We start from the raw sequence: 20,427 nt of genomic DNA, 5'->3' as shown, positions 1-20,427 counted from the left end.
TCTAAACATTAGAACATAGACTTTTTTTGAACTCATGCTCTGCTTTGGCACCTATTTTTTATGGACCCAAAAGTAACTTGAATATGTCTGAATGGGTTTTAACTGTGATTTTAAAAATAATGTTTATATTTAATTCTGTTTTTTTATTATTATTATTTATTTACAGTATTTATATTCCGCCCTTCTCACCCCAAAGGGGACTCAGGGCGGATTACAATGAACACATATATGGCAAACATTCAATGCCAACAGACAAACAACATTCAGTTTAGACAGACACAGAGGGATTTAACATCTTTCCAGCTTCACGATTCCGGCCACAGGGGGAGCTGTTGCTTCACCATCCACTGGTGGCTGTGCTTCCTCATTCTTTTCCTCGTGTTTTGCTGGCAGTTTTATGGTGTTGTAAATTAGTTAAATTAGCCTCCCGCATAAAGCGTACCTAAATTTTCCCTACTTGACAGATGCAACTGTCTTTCGGGGCTGCATAGGTCAACAGCAAGCTGGGGCTATTTTTTTTTTAATGGTCGGAGGCTTAACCCGACCCGGGCTTCGAACTCATGACCTTTCGGTCAGTAGTGATTTATAGCAGCTGGTTACTAGCCAGCTGTGCCACTTCTCTTGGGGAAAAAAGCAGTTCTATCTTGCTTGAAAGGTGCGTGCATTATACATTTGCATATTTGCATATTTTAAATTATGTGCTCATTCTTTTATGTTAAGCTGCTTTGAGTCCCCTTCGGGGAAGATAAAGCAGGGTATAAATAAATAAATATAATAATCATAACAATAATCATAATAACTTCCCAAGCAATGCTTTCTCTGAGATGAACGTTACATTGTCCCTTTACACTGGACTCTTGGAGCTTGTATTAGCTTTGATCGGTGCAAACAGATTCCAAAGTCAACACTGAACAGTTTTGCACAACTTTCATGCACAGCGATAAGCGCATGACATGTTTCTTGGCAGCTGTTGGGGTGGGATGGGATCTATAAATTTATCTACTGAGGATTAATTATTCACCTTCTCCTTATTAGGTTTAAACATTAATTTCGGGTCCTGGGTGTGATGACTCCTCAGTCCGGCTTTTGAAGACCCAGGAATGGTGGAATTTGGAGAAATCTTGAAAGAGGCGGGAGAATTTGGGAGGTTTCAGATATGGCTGGTGTTCCTGATCTGCATCCCGAACTTCCTCACCCCCTTCCACATCTTTGGGCAGCAGTTTATAACCATAGAGCAGCCCCATTACTGCAAGACCAGCTGGCTCCAGGACCTGAACCTGACCCAGGAGCAGCAGGTGAACTTGACCATCCCGAGGAAGCCGGACGGGTCGCTGGAGGAATGCAAAATGTACACGCCGGTTGAGGGAGACCTCGAGCCGATCCTCACACAGGGACTCAATGCCACGGAAAAATGCCAGTCTGGCTGGGTGTATCCAGAGGCACAAAAGCCAACTTTGCTCACCGACGTAAGTCCTTTGATACTTCTCTTGGAGAAAAAAGCAGTTCTATCTCTCTTGAAAGGTGTGTGCATTATACAGAACAGGGCTTTTAAACCATTTTCCATCCACAAACCCTTTCCACCCAAGACATTTTTTTTTTTGCAATCCCAGGTATATAGGTCTATAAAAAAGGTTAGAAAGGCCAAACGATGACTGATAACAAATCAGAATTTATAAGGCTTACTAAACAGGCTGATTTTCATTTTTGTTGTAGGTGTTATTAGGCAACCCTTTAAAAGGTAAAGGTAAAGGTTTCCCCTGATGTTAAGTCCAGTCGTGTCCGACTCTGGGGGTTGGTGCTCATCTATAATATAATATAATAATAATAATAATAATAATAATAATAATAATAATAATAATAATAACTTTATTTTTATACCCCGCCCCATCTCTCCGAAGGGACTCGGGGCGGCTTACATGGGGCCTAGCCCGATAAAACAATCAAATATCAGTAACACAACTATGAAACAATTATACCAGTAAAACATCAATATCAATAAAACAATCATTAAAATCGACAAGAAGCATACAAGAAGCATCTCCATTTCTAAGCCAAAGAGCCGGCGTTGTCTGTAGACACCTCCAAGGTAATGTGGCCAGCATGACTGCATGGAACGCTGTTACCTTCCAGCCAGAGCGGTACCTATTGATCTACTCACATTTGCATGTTTTCGAGCTGCTAGGTTGGCAGAAGCTGGAGCTTACAGCAGGCGCTCACTCCGCTCCCCGAATTTGAACCTTGGACTTTTTGGTCTGCAAGTTCAGCAGCTCAGCGCTTTAACACACTGAGCCACTGGAGGCTCCAGGCAACCCTTTACCATTGCCAATTTTTTTGTGACCCCAACATTGAGCAAATGTTTGGGAGTGGGACCCACAGTTAAAGAAGCAATGATCTAGAACATGCACTGGATTACTCCAAATTGGTTTCGGACTTGGTTTTGTCCTTACAACACAAACAGAATGGGAAACAGCTATGGAAGTTTGTGGACATGGGGTGCATCTACACAGGAGAATTTACAGGAATTGGGAGGGATAGCTAGCTACTACTCCAGAAGACAGGAGCAGAATTCAAAATGATCTTCACAGATTAGAGAGATGATTGGCCAAAACTAACAAAATGAAGTTCAATAGGGACAAATGTAAGATACTCCACTTAGGCAGAAAAAATGAAATGCAAAGATACAGGACGAGGCCTGGCTCGACAGCAGTACGTGTGAAAAAGAGTCCTTGTGGAAAGGAAGGTGAACATGAGCCAACAATGTGATGCAGCAGCTAAAAAATCCAATGGGATTTTGGCCTGCATCAATAGGAGTCTAGTGTCTAGATCCAGGGAAGTCCTGCTCCCACTCTATTCTGCTTGGTCAGACCACACCTGGAATCATACTGTGCCCAATTCTGGGTGCCGCAGTTGAAAGGAGATGTTGACTCTAAGCTGGGATGTGTCCAGAGGAGGGCGACTGAAATGTTCAAGGGGCTGGAGAACAAGCCCTATGAGGAGCGGCTTAAAGAGCTGGGCATGTTTAGCCTGCAGAAGAGAAGGCTGAGAAGAGACATGATGGGGGCCATGGATCAAAATGTGAGGGGAAGGAAGTCATAGGGAGGAGGGAGCAAGCTTGTTTTCTGCTGCCCTGGAGACTAGGATGCGGAACATGACTTCAAATTACAAGAAAGGAGATTCCACCTGAACATTAGGAAGAACTTCCTCACTGTGAGAGCTGTTCATCAGTGGAACTCTCTGCTCCAGAGTGTGGCGGAGGCACATTCTTTGGAGGCTTTGAAACAGAGGCAGTAGGGCCATCTGTCAGGGGTGCTTTGAATGTGATTTTCCTGCTTCTTGGCAGAATGGGTTTGGACTGGATGGCCCACGAGGTCTCTTCCGACTCTATGATTCTATGATTCTGTGAGGATTGACTGTATAATCAAAATGTTCACTTGGGGACTTGTGTCTGTGTGAATGGACCTATGTTTATAGAAAATTATAGTGAGTATTTTTGCAATGTTCATATCCAGCCAGGGACTATTATTATACAAAGGAGCCAATGAACTGACTATTCTGCATTGAAATTGATGCAGAACAGGACCAATGTTGTTTGGACATTAACTTTCCCAAATGCATTCCTCAGTGGTGCAGTCCTAGCAGCAGAACCGTCCCGGGTGCGTTTTCTCTTCTTTCGAATCTTCAAGGAGTCATTCTCTTTTAGCATTAGATAAGGTTTTCTATTTATGGCAGGTTTCATAGGGCAGGGTTAAACTCTTACTCGGATAAGAGATTTATAATAACGAGTTGTATTTAGCAGGCTGTTTGAGAGGCCTATTAACTTAGCTAAAGCTTTGGGGAATGAGTAATTGAGACCTAAAGTATATTGACCTCAGTGGTGGGAGACAGGAGAAGACCTTGCTCTGTGTTTGTCAACCCTCTGTCATGAGCTGAGTTAAACGTTGTGTGTTCTGAAACATCCCAGTTCCTAATTCTAATAAGAACTGTTATTTGTCTCCAAACTGATAGTCGCCTTGAGTCTTATTTAAGAGAGGAAAGTGGGATATAAATATCATCATCATCATCATCATCATCATCATCATCACCATCATCATTATCATCATCATTGTGATGCTGTGAGTTTTCCAGGCTGTATGGCCATGTTCCAGAAACATTCTCTCCCGATGTTTCGCCCACATCTATGGCAGGCATCCTCAGAGGTTGTGAGGTCTGCTGGAAACTAGACAAGTGAGGTTTACCGTATATATCTGTGGGAAGTCCAGGGTAGAAAAAAGAACTTTTATCTGTTTGAGGCAAGTTTGAATATTGCAATTGGCCAGCTTGATTAGCTTTGAATAGCTTCAAAGCCTGGCTGCTTCCTGCCTGGGGGGTATCGTTTGTTAGGAGGTGTTAGCTGACCCTGATTGTTTCTTGTCTGGAGCTTCCCTGTTTTCTGAATGTTGTTCTTTATTTACTCTGTTATTTATTTACTCTTTATTTTCTTTATCCACAACCTCTGAGGATGCCTGCCATAGATGTGGGTGAAACATCAGGAGACAATGCTTCTGAAAGATGGCCATACAGCCCAGAAAACTCACAGCGACCTAGTGATTCCGGCCATGAATGCCTTTGACAACCCAATAATAACCATCATCACTACCACCACCATCATGGTTCAAGGCTATGGAATCCTGGGAGTTGTAGTGCGATACCAACACGCTTTGATAGAGAAAGTGAAAATATTGTAATACTATAACTCCTATGAGTCCTTAACCTTGATCCATGGTAGTCAAAGTGATACCAAACTGCATTACTGCTACAATATATATGCACCCCTAGTTAAACACTCAACGATAATAAATAATGCTAATCATTTTCATTTCTCCCCCTAATGCATGGGTGACTCAACTAAATGGGGGTATAGTTTGCATTTCCACCTTTCTGAATGGAAGAAATGTTTGGCTCTCTGAGTTTCCTAGTAATTGGGGGTGCCTTGGGTTATGGGGTTTGACTGAAAAGGATTTTGTCTCCTTCTCCTTTAGTTTAATTTGGTTTGTGACCAGAAAGACCTCAATGACATCTCTCAGTCCATTTTCATGGCTGGCCTTTTGGTCGGAGCCGTTGTCTTTGGCCCTCTGAGCGACAGGTAATGAACACCTTGAACTTTGCATTTGCCTTCTTGACTTTTGTGTGCCCTTAAAATTCTTATAGGAATAGCCATTTTTTATGCTTTCTTTGGAAAGATGTTGTAATATAACAAGGGCAATGGAGTGCCTTTGCAACAGCAATTCTCTTGCCAATGGGATGGGGAGTCTGTCCTGGGTTTTTTTGCAAACTGCAAATGCCGGACCTATTTTAGGGGTTCGGATTGCACCAGGTGATACCATCAGAGGAGGTGTGACCAAAATGACTGTTTTCTGGAGCATTCCAATAGAAATTCTTTATCTTCTCTCTCTATAAAAGTCAAAGTATGTATGTACAGTAGAGTCTCACTTATCCAACATAAACGGGCCTGCAGAATGTTGCATAAGTGAATATGTTGGATAATAAGGAGAGATTAAGAAAAAGCCTATTAAACATCAAAATAGGTTATGATTTTACAAATTAAGCACCAAAACATCATGTTAGACAACAAATTTAGCAGAAAAAGTAGTTCAATACGCAGTAATGCTATGTAGTAATTACTGTATTTATGAATTTAGCACCAAAATATCACGATGTATTGAAAACATTGACTACAAAAATGCATTGGATAATCCAGAATGTTGGATAAGTGAGACTCTACTGTATGTATTTTGATTGGGCAAAGGCTTCTACATGGCTTGATGGATTCACTTTTTGAGCCTTCTTGTGAGTATGCACTACAATTAGACATGCCATTATGACCCAATTATAATAATGCTTTGAATTACATAGTTTTGACTACATGTGCTATAAGCATGCACTGTTGTTTTTGTAGTTTTCCCCCCCACATTTACTAGTATTTTATCTACAATATTGTGGTCTGGTCTAGTCCAGTAGAAGATCCATTTTTATTTTTTGCAGGTGCATTTGTGTGGATAGCTCCCTATGGGGCTTTCCCCATAACAGAGCATGCCACAGCATTGTTGCTAAAATACGCACCAATTTGCACCATCTGCACCACCCTCGTAACACCCGTGTCCTTAGTGCCCTGCTTTGCTCTGGACAGATTGACCCAAATATGATATGCAAAACAGGGCTTTTCCCAAAGAGGTTTCCTGCTCTTCCAGAGTCAGTGCCAGGAATCCTAGAAAGGAATGTGCATAGGCAGCTATAAATGGGGCGTGCCCGAAAACAAACCCTCCTTGCTTTACTCAAGGAGAATGCTAAGCTGGACTCTTTTTTTCTAGGAATTTGCTGCTGGCTGGGATTCTATAGGATGAAACTATTGCATCATGGATTCGTCCAAGTTGTCACTCCTTAATTAATTAAGGATGCTGTATAATTCAGGGCCAGGCGATATGAGACACTGGGTGCAGCGACACTATACAAGGGTTGAATGAAAAGTAATGCCTCCACCTTCATTACTTGGGTTTGGTTGGGAATATTTTAATAAATCAAATGATCTTCTGTACATGGGACCACATGGTAGGGAGGACACAAAGTGGAAAATCACTTTGCTTGCATATGAAAATGTCTAATATGTATTTCCACCAATTCCTTAATGATGATCATATGCAAGTTCAAGTCTCTGCCTTGCTGACAGACTGATGCATGTTTCTTTTCCCCTTTATGGTTAGGATAGGTAGTCGATGGTCCATTTTGCTCCAGCTCCTGCTCATGGGTTCCTTTGGTGTCGGGGCCGGATTTGCCCCAAATTTCATCGTCTACATTGTCTTGAGATTCGTGGTGGGAGCCGCTTTTGCTGGGATCAGTATCAGCATGGCAGCGTTAAGTAAGATGCCCAGGTTTATGTTTTTTTCCATCCTGAAAAAGTTCAGATTGTATTATTTGATGTATTCATTTAGTACCAGTGCAACAGCCCAAAATAATGAGTCTTGCCAATTCTACCAATACTCACAAAGAATGAGTGATAGAATATAAAACTGTGCGATACAATCGTAACACAAATTATCCCAATGAAATGCAACAAAAACAATATAATATAGGCTGAGGTTTCTCCATCTGGAAATTTAAATGGTCGAGAGAGTGACACCTTTGCTTCCTGATGATTCAATGTGACACTTTTTTCCCTTCGAAAGAGGTTCAAAGTGGTATGTAAATCTTGAGCGATAAAAAGCAATGAGGGCTAAAATATATAAAGAGAGAGCTTTTGTAGGGCTTTGAATGCTAAAGTGCTGAATCCTAGAAGGAATAGGTAACCAATGAAAAGGTACCAGGAGTGGGTATTGGCAAACTGCATTAAAAGAAATCACCCTAAACATTAGGAAGAACTTCCTGAGAGTAGGAGCTTTTCAAGAGTGGAATATGTGGCCTCTGGGTGTGCTGGAGTCTCCTTCACTGGAGGCTGCTAAACAGATGCTGCATGAACATCTGCTGGGAGGGCTTGGATGGTGTCTTCTTGCCCGGAAGGACAGAATTAGGCTAGATGGCCCTTGTGGTTTCTTCCAACTCTACGAGTCTATAACACTATGTAACAAAACTTGAAAAACCTTCTGTTCCTGGTTTGAAAGTATAAATTCCTGTTTAATTGTGCAGGGCTTACTTTGAAAGTTGTTATACAGTAGAGTCTCACTTATCCAACATAAACGGGCCGACAGAACGTTGGATAAGCAAATATGTTGGATAATAAGGAGACATTAAGGAAAAGCCTATTAAACATCAAATTAGGTTATGATTTTACAAATTAAACACCAAATTTGTTACACAACAAATTTTACAGAAAAAGTAGTTCAATAAACAGTAATGCTATGTAGTAATTACTGTATTTACGAATTTAGCACCAAAATATCATGATATATTGAAAACATTGACTACAAAAATGCGTTGGATAAGCGAGTGTTGGATGAATGAGACTCTACTGTACTTCAGAAACTTCATTTAGGTGGCTGCCACAATGCTGAATTGGTTGAAACTCAATCAAATATTTGTTGAAAAACTGTGCCGCAGGATGTCCTTCCTGCAGAAATAAAATTTTTGCAGTTTAATAAACCTTTACCATTTTTTTGTGATAGAACCAATTGGGAAATGCCATTTATAACCCAGGAACAAAAAACATGTTACATAGTGTAATTAATTGGCCAGGAAAAGGCTTCTGACACCCTGAAAACAGGCTGTGCTCCCTTCCAGGTTCGGAGTGGGTCGGCGCTCCCTTCCGCCCTCGGGCGCTGGTCATCACCCACTGCAGCAACGCCGTGGGTCAGATGGCCCTGGCAGGCTTGGCGTACTACGTTCGTGACTGGAAGCTGTATCAGATTGTGGGCTCTGTCCCTGCCTTTGCGCTCTTTTTCTACATATGGTGAGTGAAGCCTGCCTGTTGTGGTTCAGTGAGATCAAGACAAAGGGATTGATATTTCAGAGCCTGGGAGAATGGTGGATGATCCTCTCAATGAGGGAACTGAGGGGAATTGAGAGTAAGATTCTGTCTGTGAGAATAGGCTTGAAATTGAAGCTGTGTTGGAGTCCAGCAGACAGGGAGATGCAAGGACTGGTGGAGACCTTTCACCTAGTGGTAGCATAACAACCCCAGATAATAGAGTGGATGGGCGAGAAAGCTCATCTGAGAGAACATCTGTGCTCGACAAGCATATCAGGCTTGATCTTAGGGAGGAATCAAGCAAACTGAAAAAGTCGCAAAGACTCCACGAGAAGGAAGAGTGTAAAAAGTCTCACAGACAAGGGAGCTAAGGTCACAGGAATGCCTTCATGTTTTGCGGTCCTTAAATCAGAGAAGTGTCTCTGGGAATTCAGATCAGGCAACGCTGCAAAGCAGTGAGGATCTCGAACCAAGTTTCCAGTTCATGATTTGAGTTTAAGATCTTGGGAGTTTGTATTCATGTTTTAACATGCTTGCTTTTGGATTCATGTTCATGGTTTGATCCTTGTTTTCCTGGATTATGCTCATGTTTTGATTTTGGTTTTCCCTATACCTTGTTTTATGGAACAGATTTGACCTGTTTGGATTATTGCCTTTGGAGTGTTTTTCCCTGTTGCCAGCATGGATTGGTTTATTATTTGATGTCTGTTTTTCCCATTATCTGTTGGATTTCCATTTCTTATTTCTTATGGCGACTTTTTCTTTTTATATGTACTTTTAATATTACAATTTTTGGGATTCCTAGCTGGTGAATCCTGGCTGGGGTGCAACACTGCCCAAGACCTACATCACATGTGTCAATCTCACGGCCTGTGAACTAAATCCATCCCACTATGTCACTTTATGTGACCCTCCAGATGGTGGACTACAACACATGTATTCCTCATCATTATACATCATGACTAATGCCAATGGGAGTTGGGATACAGCAATATGTGGAAGGCTGCAGTTTGTTCTGTTTAGTCCGGTTTGGATTTAGATACAAGGCATGTGGATAAGATGCTTGACTTTAAAGTGTTCTTTAAAGTTTGCAGAAGTTTGCTTTTGCCTGATCCATATGGGAAGGCAAGATTCTACCCCCCCCCCCCCCAATCATCTCTCTCTGCTTATGAATTAACGGAGTACAAACCACTTTGAATTTTGAACTCAGCTTTCAGCGACTGAAATAAGCTGAGGACAAAAGGGAAAAGTTAAGGGAAATGAAAAAACTGGAATATTTTAAAAGCAGAAGGTTAATTGGGGCTATCCCTACTGAATCAGGGCAATTACAGCTCACAAAATCTCTCTCTGAGAACAATGCTGGCTATGGGATTCAGGGAGTTGTGGTCCCAAAATACAGCTTTTCTGACCCGGGGGCATGATGAGCATTAAGATTCATGATAAAATGAGTTCATTCCTGCTCTCTGGTTAAGAACAGCTATTTCCTTTTGAGCTTTTTCATTTTTGTCCCTAACCCCTGCGAATGTGGAGGGTCCTTGATCTCTTCATCCTTATGCTTTTGCTCTATTCCGTTCAGGATTGTTGTTGAAGTTCCCCTTGGGATGCTATTGGCACCAAAGTTCTTCCAGTAGCTTTTTGCCTGAACCAGATCTGAATATCATCCTGTCACCCTCCTTTCTACAATCATTTATTGACCAACCATTTGTACTTTGCAGGGTCCTGCCTAATTCTGCCCGATGGCTTGTGACCAAAGGGAAGATCGAGGAAGCCAAAAAGCTGCTCCAAAAAGCCGCCTCCATCAACCGACGGACCATTCCAGAAGAAATGCTCAATCAGGTGTTCAAAAGAATGGGATTTCTATTGCTTCTCTTAAATAAAGTTCTGAGAGATAAGTAAACCACAAAATAGTCCCAAAACAAGATGGTTCTGTATGTGTATGAGTGCAGCTACACTGCAGAATTAATGCAGTTTGATACCATAAAATCTTGGGAGTTGCAGTTTTGCAAGGCCTTATAGGTCCAGAGTGTCCCGAGTCACTCACTGCAATATATATAGTCAGTGTAGACTCATATAATGCAGTCCAATGCACTATATGGCAATGTAGATAGGGCGATATTTATCAAATCTATAGATGTAGAAATTCCTAAAGAAATGTTCTCTTGAGGAATCTCTAAGTCTTCTAGCACAGCTTTTGACAGACCATAGAATTGCAATGGAGGACTAAGAAATACATAGACAGGAATTTTCCCATCCCGCCCCACTTCAATGTGGGTCCCGAATCCCTAACCCCAGCAAATGGGGAAATCTGACTGTATATTGATTTTGGGTTGATGTTTTATCTCATTTGTTTTGCACCCTTTGCAGCTGGCTCCAGAGCAGAAGGCAAAATCTGGGAATGTCCTGGATCTTTTCAAGATGGCGCACCTACGGCGTATGACTTTAATCATGGTCTGGGTCTGGTGAGTCTTTTACATTAAAACAATCCAATAAAACATTTGGAAGAAAGTTTGTAATTTCATTTAAATGGATTCCCAGGAATGCTCTGTCCTGTTCTCTTCTTCTTTGGAAGTGAGGCATAAACCTACCTTGGCTTCGAGCTTCCTCTGAGATCAGTTGAACTCAATCCAAGTTGTTTTTTGGGCCATCCTGGCTGGAGTTGCAGTCCTACAAGTAACTTTTCCAAGCTCTGGTGAATTATGAATGTCTTGGGGTTAATATTTGCAAAGAACACTAGGAAGAATTTCCTCACTATAAAACTGTTCAGTAGTGGAACTCTCTGCCTCAGAGTCTGGTGGAAGCTCCTTCCTTGTAGACTTGTAAACAGAAGCTGAATGGCCATTTGTCAGGGGTGCTTTGATGGTGCTTTTCCTGCATGGCAGAAGAGGGTTGGACTGGATGACACATGTGTTTTCTTCTAATTCTATTATTATATGATTCTACTAGCTGTGCCCGGCTACGCGTTGCTGTGGCATTGTCTGGTGGTGTTGCTGAGAAATTGTTGAGGTAGTGGAGGTATTGAATGTTTGTTGTATGGTTGTCCTTATGTTTAGTATGCACACTGAAGTGGATTATATGGCAGTGTGAACTCAAGATAATCCAGTGCAAAGCAGATAATATAAGATTTTAAATGGGTTATATAGCTGTGTGGAAGGGCCTTGAGTCTACACTGCCATATAATCCAGTGCAAATCTGATAATCTGTGGAAGAGGCCTAAGTGAGGCCTAAGTCTGCCTGTCCCCTTGGCTGAGTTGGTTGCTAGGAGACCAAGTGGGCAGAGATTAGCCCTGTAACTGGCAGCAATTGGATAAACACAATTATTCCTTTCCCTCTAATTAGGACTTTATTTTTATTTTCTTTTTGTTGTATCAACCTAGAGGCGTGGATGATGGGTTGTGTTCTCAAATTTCGAGGTTGGGGGGCCTTTAGTTTTGTTGTTTTGTGGGTCGCCGTGATGCCATCATTCATTTATATATATAGATGAAAGGATACATATTCCGTTCAAGGGAAACAAGAGTCCTCTTTGCTTTGTACTCAGGTTTGCGGACAGCCTTGTGTACTATGGAGTGAGTCTCCACGTTGGGGATTTTGGCGTGGACATCTACATGACCCAGCTCATCTTCGGAGCGGTTGAAATACCATCTCGCTTGTCCTGTATTTTCCTCCTTCAGTGGTTGGGCAGGAAGAAATGCCAGGCTGCATGGCTGCTCCTGGGCGGAATCATGTGCTTGTTGATTCCAGTGGTTCCAACAGGTAAAGCAAAACAACAAAGCCCAAACATTCATGAAATAAACAAACACAAGACCTGCTTGCCTTATAAAGGCAAGCGTTATGATATAATAGCCACTGATAACCAATGATTCAATCCTAGCTGGAGATGCTAGGAAAGGAAGCTGAAATTTTCTTCTACCCTGTTTTCCCTAAAATAAGACATCCCCAGAAAATAAGACCTAGTAGAGGTTTTGCTGAATTGCTAAATATAAGGCCTCCCCCAAAAGTAAGACCTAGCAAAGTTTTTGTTTGGAAGCATGCCCACTAAACAGAACACCAGAGCACGCAGGATCGGTAAATGTACGTACCATAAAGTGTTGTACATGGAAATATTTGTAGTAACAAGAAATTCTTGATAGGATTCACAGTTTGTCTGGTTATGCTGGTTTATGATGACAACTACTGTACAGTATATAATAAATGTTCATTTTTTGGTTCAACAATAAATGTGAATTCTTCTTCATGGAAAAATAAGACATCCTCTGAAAATAAGACCTAGAGCATCTTTGGGAGCAAAAATTAATATAAGACACTGTCTTATTTTTGGGGAAACACGGTAGCAGAGTGCAAACTATCTCCAAGCTATAGACCCAAAGTTTTTTTCTATGTGTGTAGGTGAAAACAGCTTGGAAATCTATAGGTTTTTCTAAGCTATTGGTCTTTCTCTACTTCCTGGCCATCCATGGTATCTTCTGTTTTTGCCCAGATTTCCCTGCAATTGTGACAACGTTGGCAGTTATTGGCAAATCTGCTCTGGCCGCTTCCTTTTCAACCAGTTACGTCTTCTCTTCGGAGGTCTTCCCTACAGTCGTCAGGTGAGGATCCTTTTGCTGTCAAAACAATGAAGAGTATATAGCGCAGGCATGAGCAAACTTCAGTCCTCCAGGTGTTTTGGACTGCAACTCCCACAATTCCTAACAGTCAGTAGGCTGTTAGCAATTGCGGGAGTTGGAGTCCAAAACACTTGGAGGGCCCAGGTTTGCCCATGCCTGGTCTAGGGGCATCATAGAGACAACTGGTTTTATTTGACACAAGCTTTTGTAGACTTTGGCCCACTTCATCAGGTGCAAGATACGTTGAAACGACTACTATGTTCCACAAATTTTTGCATTTGGGATGTACTTAGCCTTAGAAATAGAACTATATTTTAGCTGTTTTATCTTGAAATGTTGCATCTTACAATATCATTAAGCATATATCCACCGTTCCCAGTGTTGATTCATCACACACCAACTAATTCAATTTAACCCAATTACAAAATATAGAGTCACGGCTACCCTTGGTTTTATCCATTCTCATTCAACAAAATTTCTCTAGGTGACTTGGGGTACATCTACACTGTAAAATTAATGCTGTTTGGAACCACTTTAATTGCTCATTGCTATGGAATCTGGAAGCTATAGTTTTACTCTATGGTAAATTCTGGCGGCAGTGATTTATTTCAATAGGATTTGCTATTATCCATGGTTTTGTGTTTCGTTGATAAGTACATTAGTATATCCTCTATAGATCTGAGGGTTTTACTGAACAATAGTATTACAAGCAGCAGCAGCAACAGCAAGAAGAGAAGGAGAAGAATAAGAGAAGAGAAAAGAGGTTGAAATATGCTACAGATATGACTGCATGAATATAGTCAGACATATTCCCAACCCTCCATTGTTCTCATTAGGCATGAGATGTTATGGGATCTCTATTGTAGGTTCAGGGGGTGTTGATAAAGAGCAGCGGTTCCCAAACATTCTTGGTTATGGATGAAACCTTTCAGAAGACATTTTCACCGCAAAGCACTGACTCTGTCCTAAACATTGTGAACCCACATAAAGTTCTTCTTTCTTTCATCTACTCTATTGCCTGAGTGTTTTGTAGAATGTAATAGATTTGGAAATAAAGAGAAAAACATTTCAAATATAAGCACAAAACTTGATTTTTGGTACAGGAAAAGATTGGATCCGCACCTAAAGTGATGAATAAAATTGTTTTATTGTATTTAAAACAGTTTTGAAACCAGACTTTGTATTTGACCACTGAATATACAAATCTAGGATGGCATCCAACTTACTCCTAAATTTGTTTTTGGTATAAGAAATAGCTAAAAAGCCTGATTCACATCGATAGGTGGACAGGAAGGGGAACATTGCTTGGATAGCTTTCCTGCACTGATGGCTATACATTTATCAGTCATCTACTGGAACAGATTCCAATTTCATTTTGAAAGCAGAGATACACTGAATGTCAATGAGATCGAGTCACTCTGCCACAAACTTTAAAAAAAGTTTTGAAGATTTTTTTTGGCAGAACCCCCTATGATGCTTTTGCAGAACCCTGAGATTCTGAAAAAGTAGTTTGGGAACCGCTGGTGTAGAGGAAGGAAGAGCGTACTAACCTTGGTATCAAACTGTCTGTTGGCAGGCTATTCACTCATGTTTGCGATATGTTTGGGTGTAACTTGTGTTTTTCTTCCTTAACCAGGCAAACAGGATTGGGGTTGTGTTCCATGGCTGCTCGAGTGGCCGGCATCATCTCACCACTGATCGGCCTCCTGGACAAGATTCACCCGGCCATTCCCATGTCGCTCTTGGGAGCCACAGCACTCCTTGCAGGAGGCCTTTGTTTCCTGCTGCCAGAGACACGGAACAAAGATCTCCAAGATGACACCACCGCCAAATCCACCTTTGACATGGGGTATGTTGGAGCCATTCTGTCCTTAAAACCAATGTCATGCTGGTCTTTGGCTACCAGCAAACTGGAAGTTGATTTCCCTTGTGGAAGACTAATGTGAAAATCAATTCCAGTTGGATTTCTAGTTCTTTGGAGAAGGGCCTTTTAGAGATGTCCAAGACAATGAAGTGAGGAAGGAGGAGTGTGTTGTTCCTGGTTGCACTGATGGAAGGAAATGTCTTTAGTAGATTTGAGGTGTTGTGTGGTTTCCGGGTTGTATTGCCATGTTCTAGCAGCATTTTCTCCTGACGTTTCACCTGCATCCGTGGCTGGCAACTTCATAGGATCCTTTGAAGGTGAAACATCAGGAGAAAATGCTGCTAGAACATGGCGACACAACCCAGAAACCAGACAACACCCCAGTGAGTCTAGCCATGAAAGCTTTCGACTATACATTTAGTGATCCTGGCCTTTGAATAGTTCAGCACAAGAAGGAAAGAAAGACCTTCTTTTCAGATACCATACTGTTCTTGCCTTTCTCTCTATTTTCCAAATGCTATAGCTTATAACTAGTCTCCAGTAAAATGCTGCACTTACTATTTTGACTTTTGAGCAGAAGTAAGCCCATTTACTACTGAGCTTTGCTCCAGAATAAGCAGACAAATGAGAGTTAGTGTCATGTAATGGTTTGAGTGTTAGACTAGAATCCCAGAAGCTCAGGATTCAAATCCCTGCTCAGGGAGGAATGCCTACTGGCTGAATTTGGATAAATCACAGTCTCTTAGTCTCAGAGGAAGGCATTGGCAAACCTCCTCTGAACAAATATTTCCAAGGAAACCTCATGAAATGTTAACTTTGGAGCTGCATTAAGCATATAACACTAGATCCAATTTGATCATGGAAGCTAAGCAGACTCAGCGCTTGTTAGTACTAGGATGGGGTGGTGGATGCTTCTACGTATATAAAAATAAGTGGTGAATCTGGTTTGGTTGAAGTTCACTATTGTGGAACTATCCAAGGTGTTGAATATATTTGGGGACACATTTCAGCACCATGGATAGCTCATACTAAAGCCTAGTATGGATTCACTTCCTCACTGATAAGAAGCCACCAGCTATCAGTGACTTGTATTTGTTATATATTTATGGAGAGGGAGAAAGGGAAAGGAAAAAAGAACTACCTGTCTCTCAGTTTGCAGAAGTTGCTTTTCCTAGTCAGTTTGGAGTTATTTCTGTTCACCAAAGGTAAATGACAACTTGAAAACCCACACTGAAGCTATGTCAATGCAAGAGATGTGGGCACTGAGTGATGAGGGAAGCTTTTAATCATGTTAAATATATTTCTTTCCTTAGGCCCGAGAAGGTCGCCAATGGTAGCTCTGAAAAAGGACAGACAGAACAGAAGGGAGATGGACAATGCGCAGAATCCAGGAGCACATACTTCTAGTGGCAAATAACAAATCCCTGTGTGATTCAAAAGAATGGGACATAGAGTTTTCTAGAAAGGCAAATGTTCTTGATTTTTACACTCTAGACTTCCCAACCTCATGTTTTCTGATTCTTCCAGAAAGTATGGAGTTCATCACATCCAGGTGATCCAGAAGGGCCCTGCTTTCCCACTACAGTACACTCATTAGGAAATGTTGCTGTTCCATTGTACAGATTCCCTCTGAAGAGAGTTAAAGAAACAGTCCTCTTTTTTGGGACAGTTGATGTACTTCCCTGCAATTCAGTGCTGACCAATAAACTCTACAGCAGGGATGTCCTTCCAGATGCTGCTGGACTTCACTTCCAATTTCCATTCCCCATTGGCTATGCTAGCAAGAACAGTATAGGAATTGCCACCTAATAATAACTGGAGGGCCACAAGTTGCTCACACTTAAAGTATTATTTCTTGGCAATATGCCTACCCTTTCTACACTGGTGTTTATCTACCATCGATGGTAGATTGTATTATTGGTACCAAAGAGTATCCCAGCCTATTCCTGGTCTCTGTCACTTTCTCCTATACCCAACGATAGAGTCATTCTATCTAATTTTTGCTCACACCTACCATCCCATTAAAAACACACACACAAACCTCACTTTTATAGTATATGCACTGTTCTATATTGTTCTCCTTTCAAAAATATGTTCCTCTTTAGTTGTATTTTTGGACCTAAAAACTGCATTGCAAAGTCTGGAGACACACTCCAAAGGAGAAGTCCATTTCAAGCCATTTATTAGACTGGGAAGTATGGATTAGAGATAAGTTTGCTTAGGAAACAGATGCAATCCTCCTGTATTCCTACTGAAAGCAAAACTTTGCTTTCACTAGGATCTAAGTATTGCAAGTGCTGATGTCAAGAGAAAAAAAAAGGATTCTGTTTTCTCACTAATGAACTTAGAAGATTTCTTTTGGACAGATTTTCAGATTTCTTCTGAAAACATTTTATTTGCACAAAATAATAATACTATATTGTCTTAAAACATGATTTTTTTGCACAAAATATCATTGTTGCTGCTACTAAAGTAAGTGAACAGATAAATAAAATAGCCAGAATATTATCTTGGAGCCTTCCATCTTTATAAGGGGACTTAAGTCTACCATAATTACAATGGTGCAGTTGTATAATGTATGTCTCCAGTAGAGAGCTGCGCTTATGTTATTCAAAGGAAGCAATGAAGGATTTTAGGGATTTCCTTCCCATTGGAAAAAAGTCTTTGGAAACAGATTCTTTTTTTTTTTTTTTTGCAAACTATTCACAGTTGGTGACATATTATACACAAAACTGATATGTTATATTTCTGAGCAGAAATCGATATATTTAGTGTGGCTTACAGTATCTTTTGTCCAGAAATATTATTTTCTGCACAGGAAGCAAAGTTTTCTGCGCAAAACAACCATAGCCGAATTTTGTAGAAAGTAAGTCCAAAAATCTGAAGATTGCGGTTGTTCTACGATTCTTGTCAACACTTGAGAAACACATTTCCAAACATTTCCTTGATAATAATAATAATAAAACTTTATTTATACCCCGCCACCATCTCCCTGTGGGCGGCTGTGTTTGAATTTTCTTTCGACCATGAGTATCCAATCCTTAGTCGCCCCAGTTTATTTATATCACATAATCTTGAATTGTAGAGATTAGAAATTTGCCACTTGGAGCTCTGGAAATCTGTGATCATTGCATGATTTCACAAAATATGGCACAATGTATTTTGTAGATTATCAAGATGCCAATATCAGTCAAAATGGGAGTGATCTCATAACCTCATTTAGACTTTGCAGCTTCAAAGTCAATGCATAACACTCCAAGAGAGGAATAAGAAACCTCAGGAATCCAGTCATGCTGTACCAGATCCTTGATATCCTGTTGTGAGTTATGAAGGACTTGCTGGTAATTCATTGCTTTCTTCCTCTAATATGAGGTCACTTTCAGCTGTTTCTTCAACCTTTCCCTTGATTGTATCTCTAAGGAGTTCTGGGATATGATGAAGGGCTGCAAATGGGAAAATTTGATCTTGTCCCATGGGGGAACTACTCTCAGTGGCTTGTCCACCTTGGAGGCCTATCTCAATGGTGTTATCTGAACTAGACTGTGGTTTATCATGCTGAAACATCTCAGAACTTCCACTTTCTGGAGAGTCTTTGTTATTGAGCTGACCATTTTTGACCAACGAAGGGGTTCCAAATTCTGAAAGCTGGTGTGAGATGTTTACTTGTGAGGGATTTTCTGAGGAGTATAAACCAGAAAGAGATCCATCTTCCATTGGCCCGGTTCTTGTGTCCAGATGAGGAACGGATTGTGGATTTCTTCCTTCAACATCCATAGAACATAAAAGCATATCAGGAACATGATGTTCCCCTCCACTTGAAGGGTTCAATAATGAAACACCTTGAAGATTTTTTTCTAGATCTTGATCACCCAACCTGGGCAGATTAGACAGACCATGGATGTCTTGATCACCTCTCCAGTCAGTGATCATTTCAGGATCTATTTTTCCTAAAGAGCTTTCAGGGCATTGTAACATATTGTCTATAGCTGCTACTGAATGCTGAGATTTAGCAAGCAGCGAAATCTTGCTGGGGTCACTTAGGAATGTTTCCATGTTCAAATCAGATTGTTCAGGGACTTTGGGGTTCTGTGTCATGATGGTGCTTGAAATATCTGATCCCAGCTCCATATTGGCATTGAAGTCTTTAGAAGTGTCCAAATATGGAGAGATTTTTCTTTGACCATCTCTTGAGCAGCTTCCACAGCTATCTTGTAGGTCTCCTTCTAAACTCATTGACTGTGTAGCAATTTCTGAGGCTTCCTCTTCCTTGGAGAAGCCAAGACTTGGTAGGCTTGAGGAACCGGCATCTTCTAACCTACCTTGGTCACTTGCTTCTATTAAAGGTTGTGCTGATGATTTTCCTGGTTTTTCCTTTAGATTCTTGTCTTTGCTCAAAGAGTATCCAAACAAAGTGACAAATGGTGATGGAGTCTTAGGCACTTTCTTAGTTCCTACTGTTTTCTGTTTGGGAGCTGTGCCTTGAATTTTGGAATGAAAAAGACACACAAAACGGTTCCTCTCATTTTTTAATGGATGCTTGCCAGCAGAGTCATCTGGAGTACTATTCATATCCATTTCTACATTTCCCGTTACTTTGTTTCCAGTCAAATAGGTAACTTCATGGGAGTTTAATGTTTCTGGCCCTTTGATTGGAGATGGAGAAGCGTGGACAGCTGTCCCTTCAGGCTTGTCTTCTTGGGAGTGAAGAATATTATTATCATTATTATCCTCTCCATATATGCTGGCTGTTTTTACAGGTTCTTGGTTCTCATGAGCAGATGATGTTACATTGCATGTCCAAGTGTTATCTTCCAGGTGATTTCTTGGTGAAATCATCACATTTTCAGGATCATCTGTGCTGGATGACGAATGGCCATTTCCCATTTTGACTTCAGTGGTTGCAACTGGTTTGGTATCTTGGGATTCTGCATCGGAAATGCTGTTTAGTGTCTCAGAGCTGTCTGGTTTTCTTCCCAGCTGCGTATCTTCCTCTTTTTTAATATTGACCTCCTCATGTTGAGTTTTCTCCTCCTCATTTTCTGATCCCTGCAAGCTTGTTGGGCATATCACTTGCACTTGTTCCCTTGGAAAGTCACTCCTGCCCACCCAAGACTGTTCACTTACTTGGTTTACCTCCAAGTGTGTCTTCTCTGAACTGAGACAAGGAGCCAATTTCTCTCCGTCGTGTTCTTCTGCATGGCTTCTTCCATCTTTGTGCTCAGGTAGAAATCCAGAAGCTTGGGATTGGTCATGATGTCTTGTTGCTTCTGCTTTGACCTGACTGGGTTGTTCAACTTCTTCAGGAACCGAAGTAACCAGTGTGTCACTCTTGTTGGTTTCCAGGTGCTTCTTCTCTTTCTGGTTTGGTGGTAACAACCCAGGTAACTTCACTCTGGTTTTAGGAAGAGGCTCAGTTCTCTTCAAGTCCTGTTTTCCATTCCATGCATCAGAATCCCCTTTGCTGGCAGAAGTTCTTCTAAGCTTCTGACCTTCAGAAGAGGATTTGGCAAGGCTGGAAGCAAAAGAGG

General features: G+C 41.1%; 1 protein-coding gene across 1 annotated transcript; it reads left to right on the top strand.

Annotated features, from left to right (window-relative positions):
* Positions 1-1,040: 1,040 nt before the first annotated feature.
* Positions 1,041-17,880, top strand: LOC100561176 (solute carrier family 22 member 13). The gene is made up of 10 exons (XM_003221865.4): positions 1,041-1,466; positions 5,019-5,122; positions 6,738-6,892; positions 8,248-8,416; positions 10,150-10,270; positions 10,799-10,893; positions 11,970-12,184; positions 12,909-13,017; positions 14,672-14,884; positions 16,213-17,880. The coding sequence occupies exons 1-10, from the start codon at positions 1,101-1,103 to the stop codon at positions 16,304-16,306; spliced, it is 1,641 nt and encodes a 546-aa protein (XP_003221913.1). The 5' UTR covers positions 1,041-1,100; the 3' UTR covers positions 16,307-17,880.
* Positions 17,881-20,427: the final 2,547 nt, after the last annotated feature.

The sequence above is a fragment of the Anolis carolinensis genome, chromosome 6, assembly GCF_035594765.1.
Source record: "Anolis carolinensis isolate JA03-04 chromosome 6, rAnoCar3.1.pri, whole genome shotgun sequence".
NCBI classification, from domain to species: Eukaryota; Metazoa; Chordata; class Lepidosauria; order Squamata; family Dactyloidae; genus Anolis; species Anolis carolinensis.
This window is presented reverse-complemented; position numbering and strand designations above follow the sequence as displayed.

Coding starts and splice junctions, on each gene's coding strand:
- LOC100561176 (XM_003221865.4), top strand. CDS start 1,101: ATGGTGGAATTTGGAGAAATCTTGAAAGAGGCGGGAGAATTTGGGAGG. Junction 10,271..10,798: donor CAGAAGAAATGCTCAATCAG/GTGTTCAAAAGA, acceptor CACCCTTTGCAG/CTGGCTCCAGAGCAGAAGGC. Junction 12,185..12,908: donor GATTCCAGTGGTTCCAACAG/GTAAAGCAAAAC, acceptor GTTTTTGCCCAG/ATTTCCCTGCAATTGTGACA.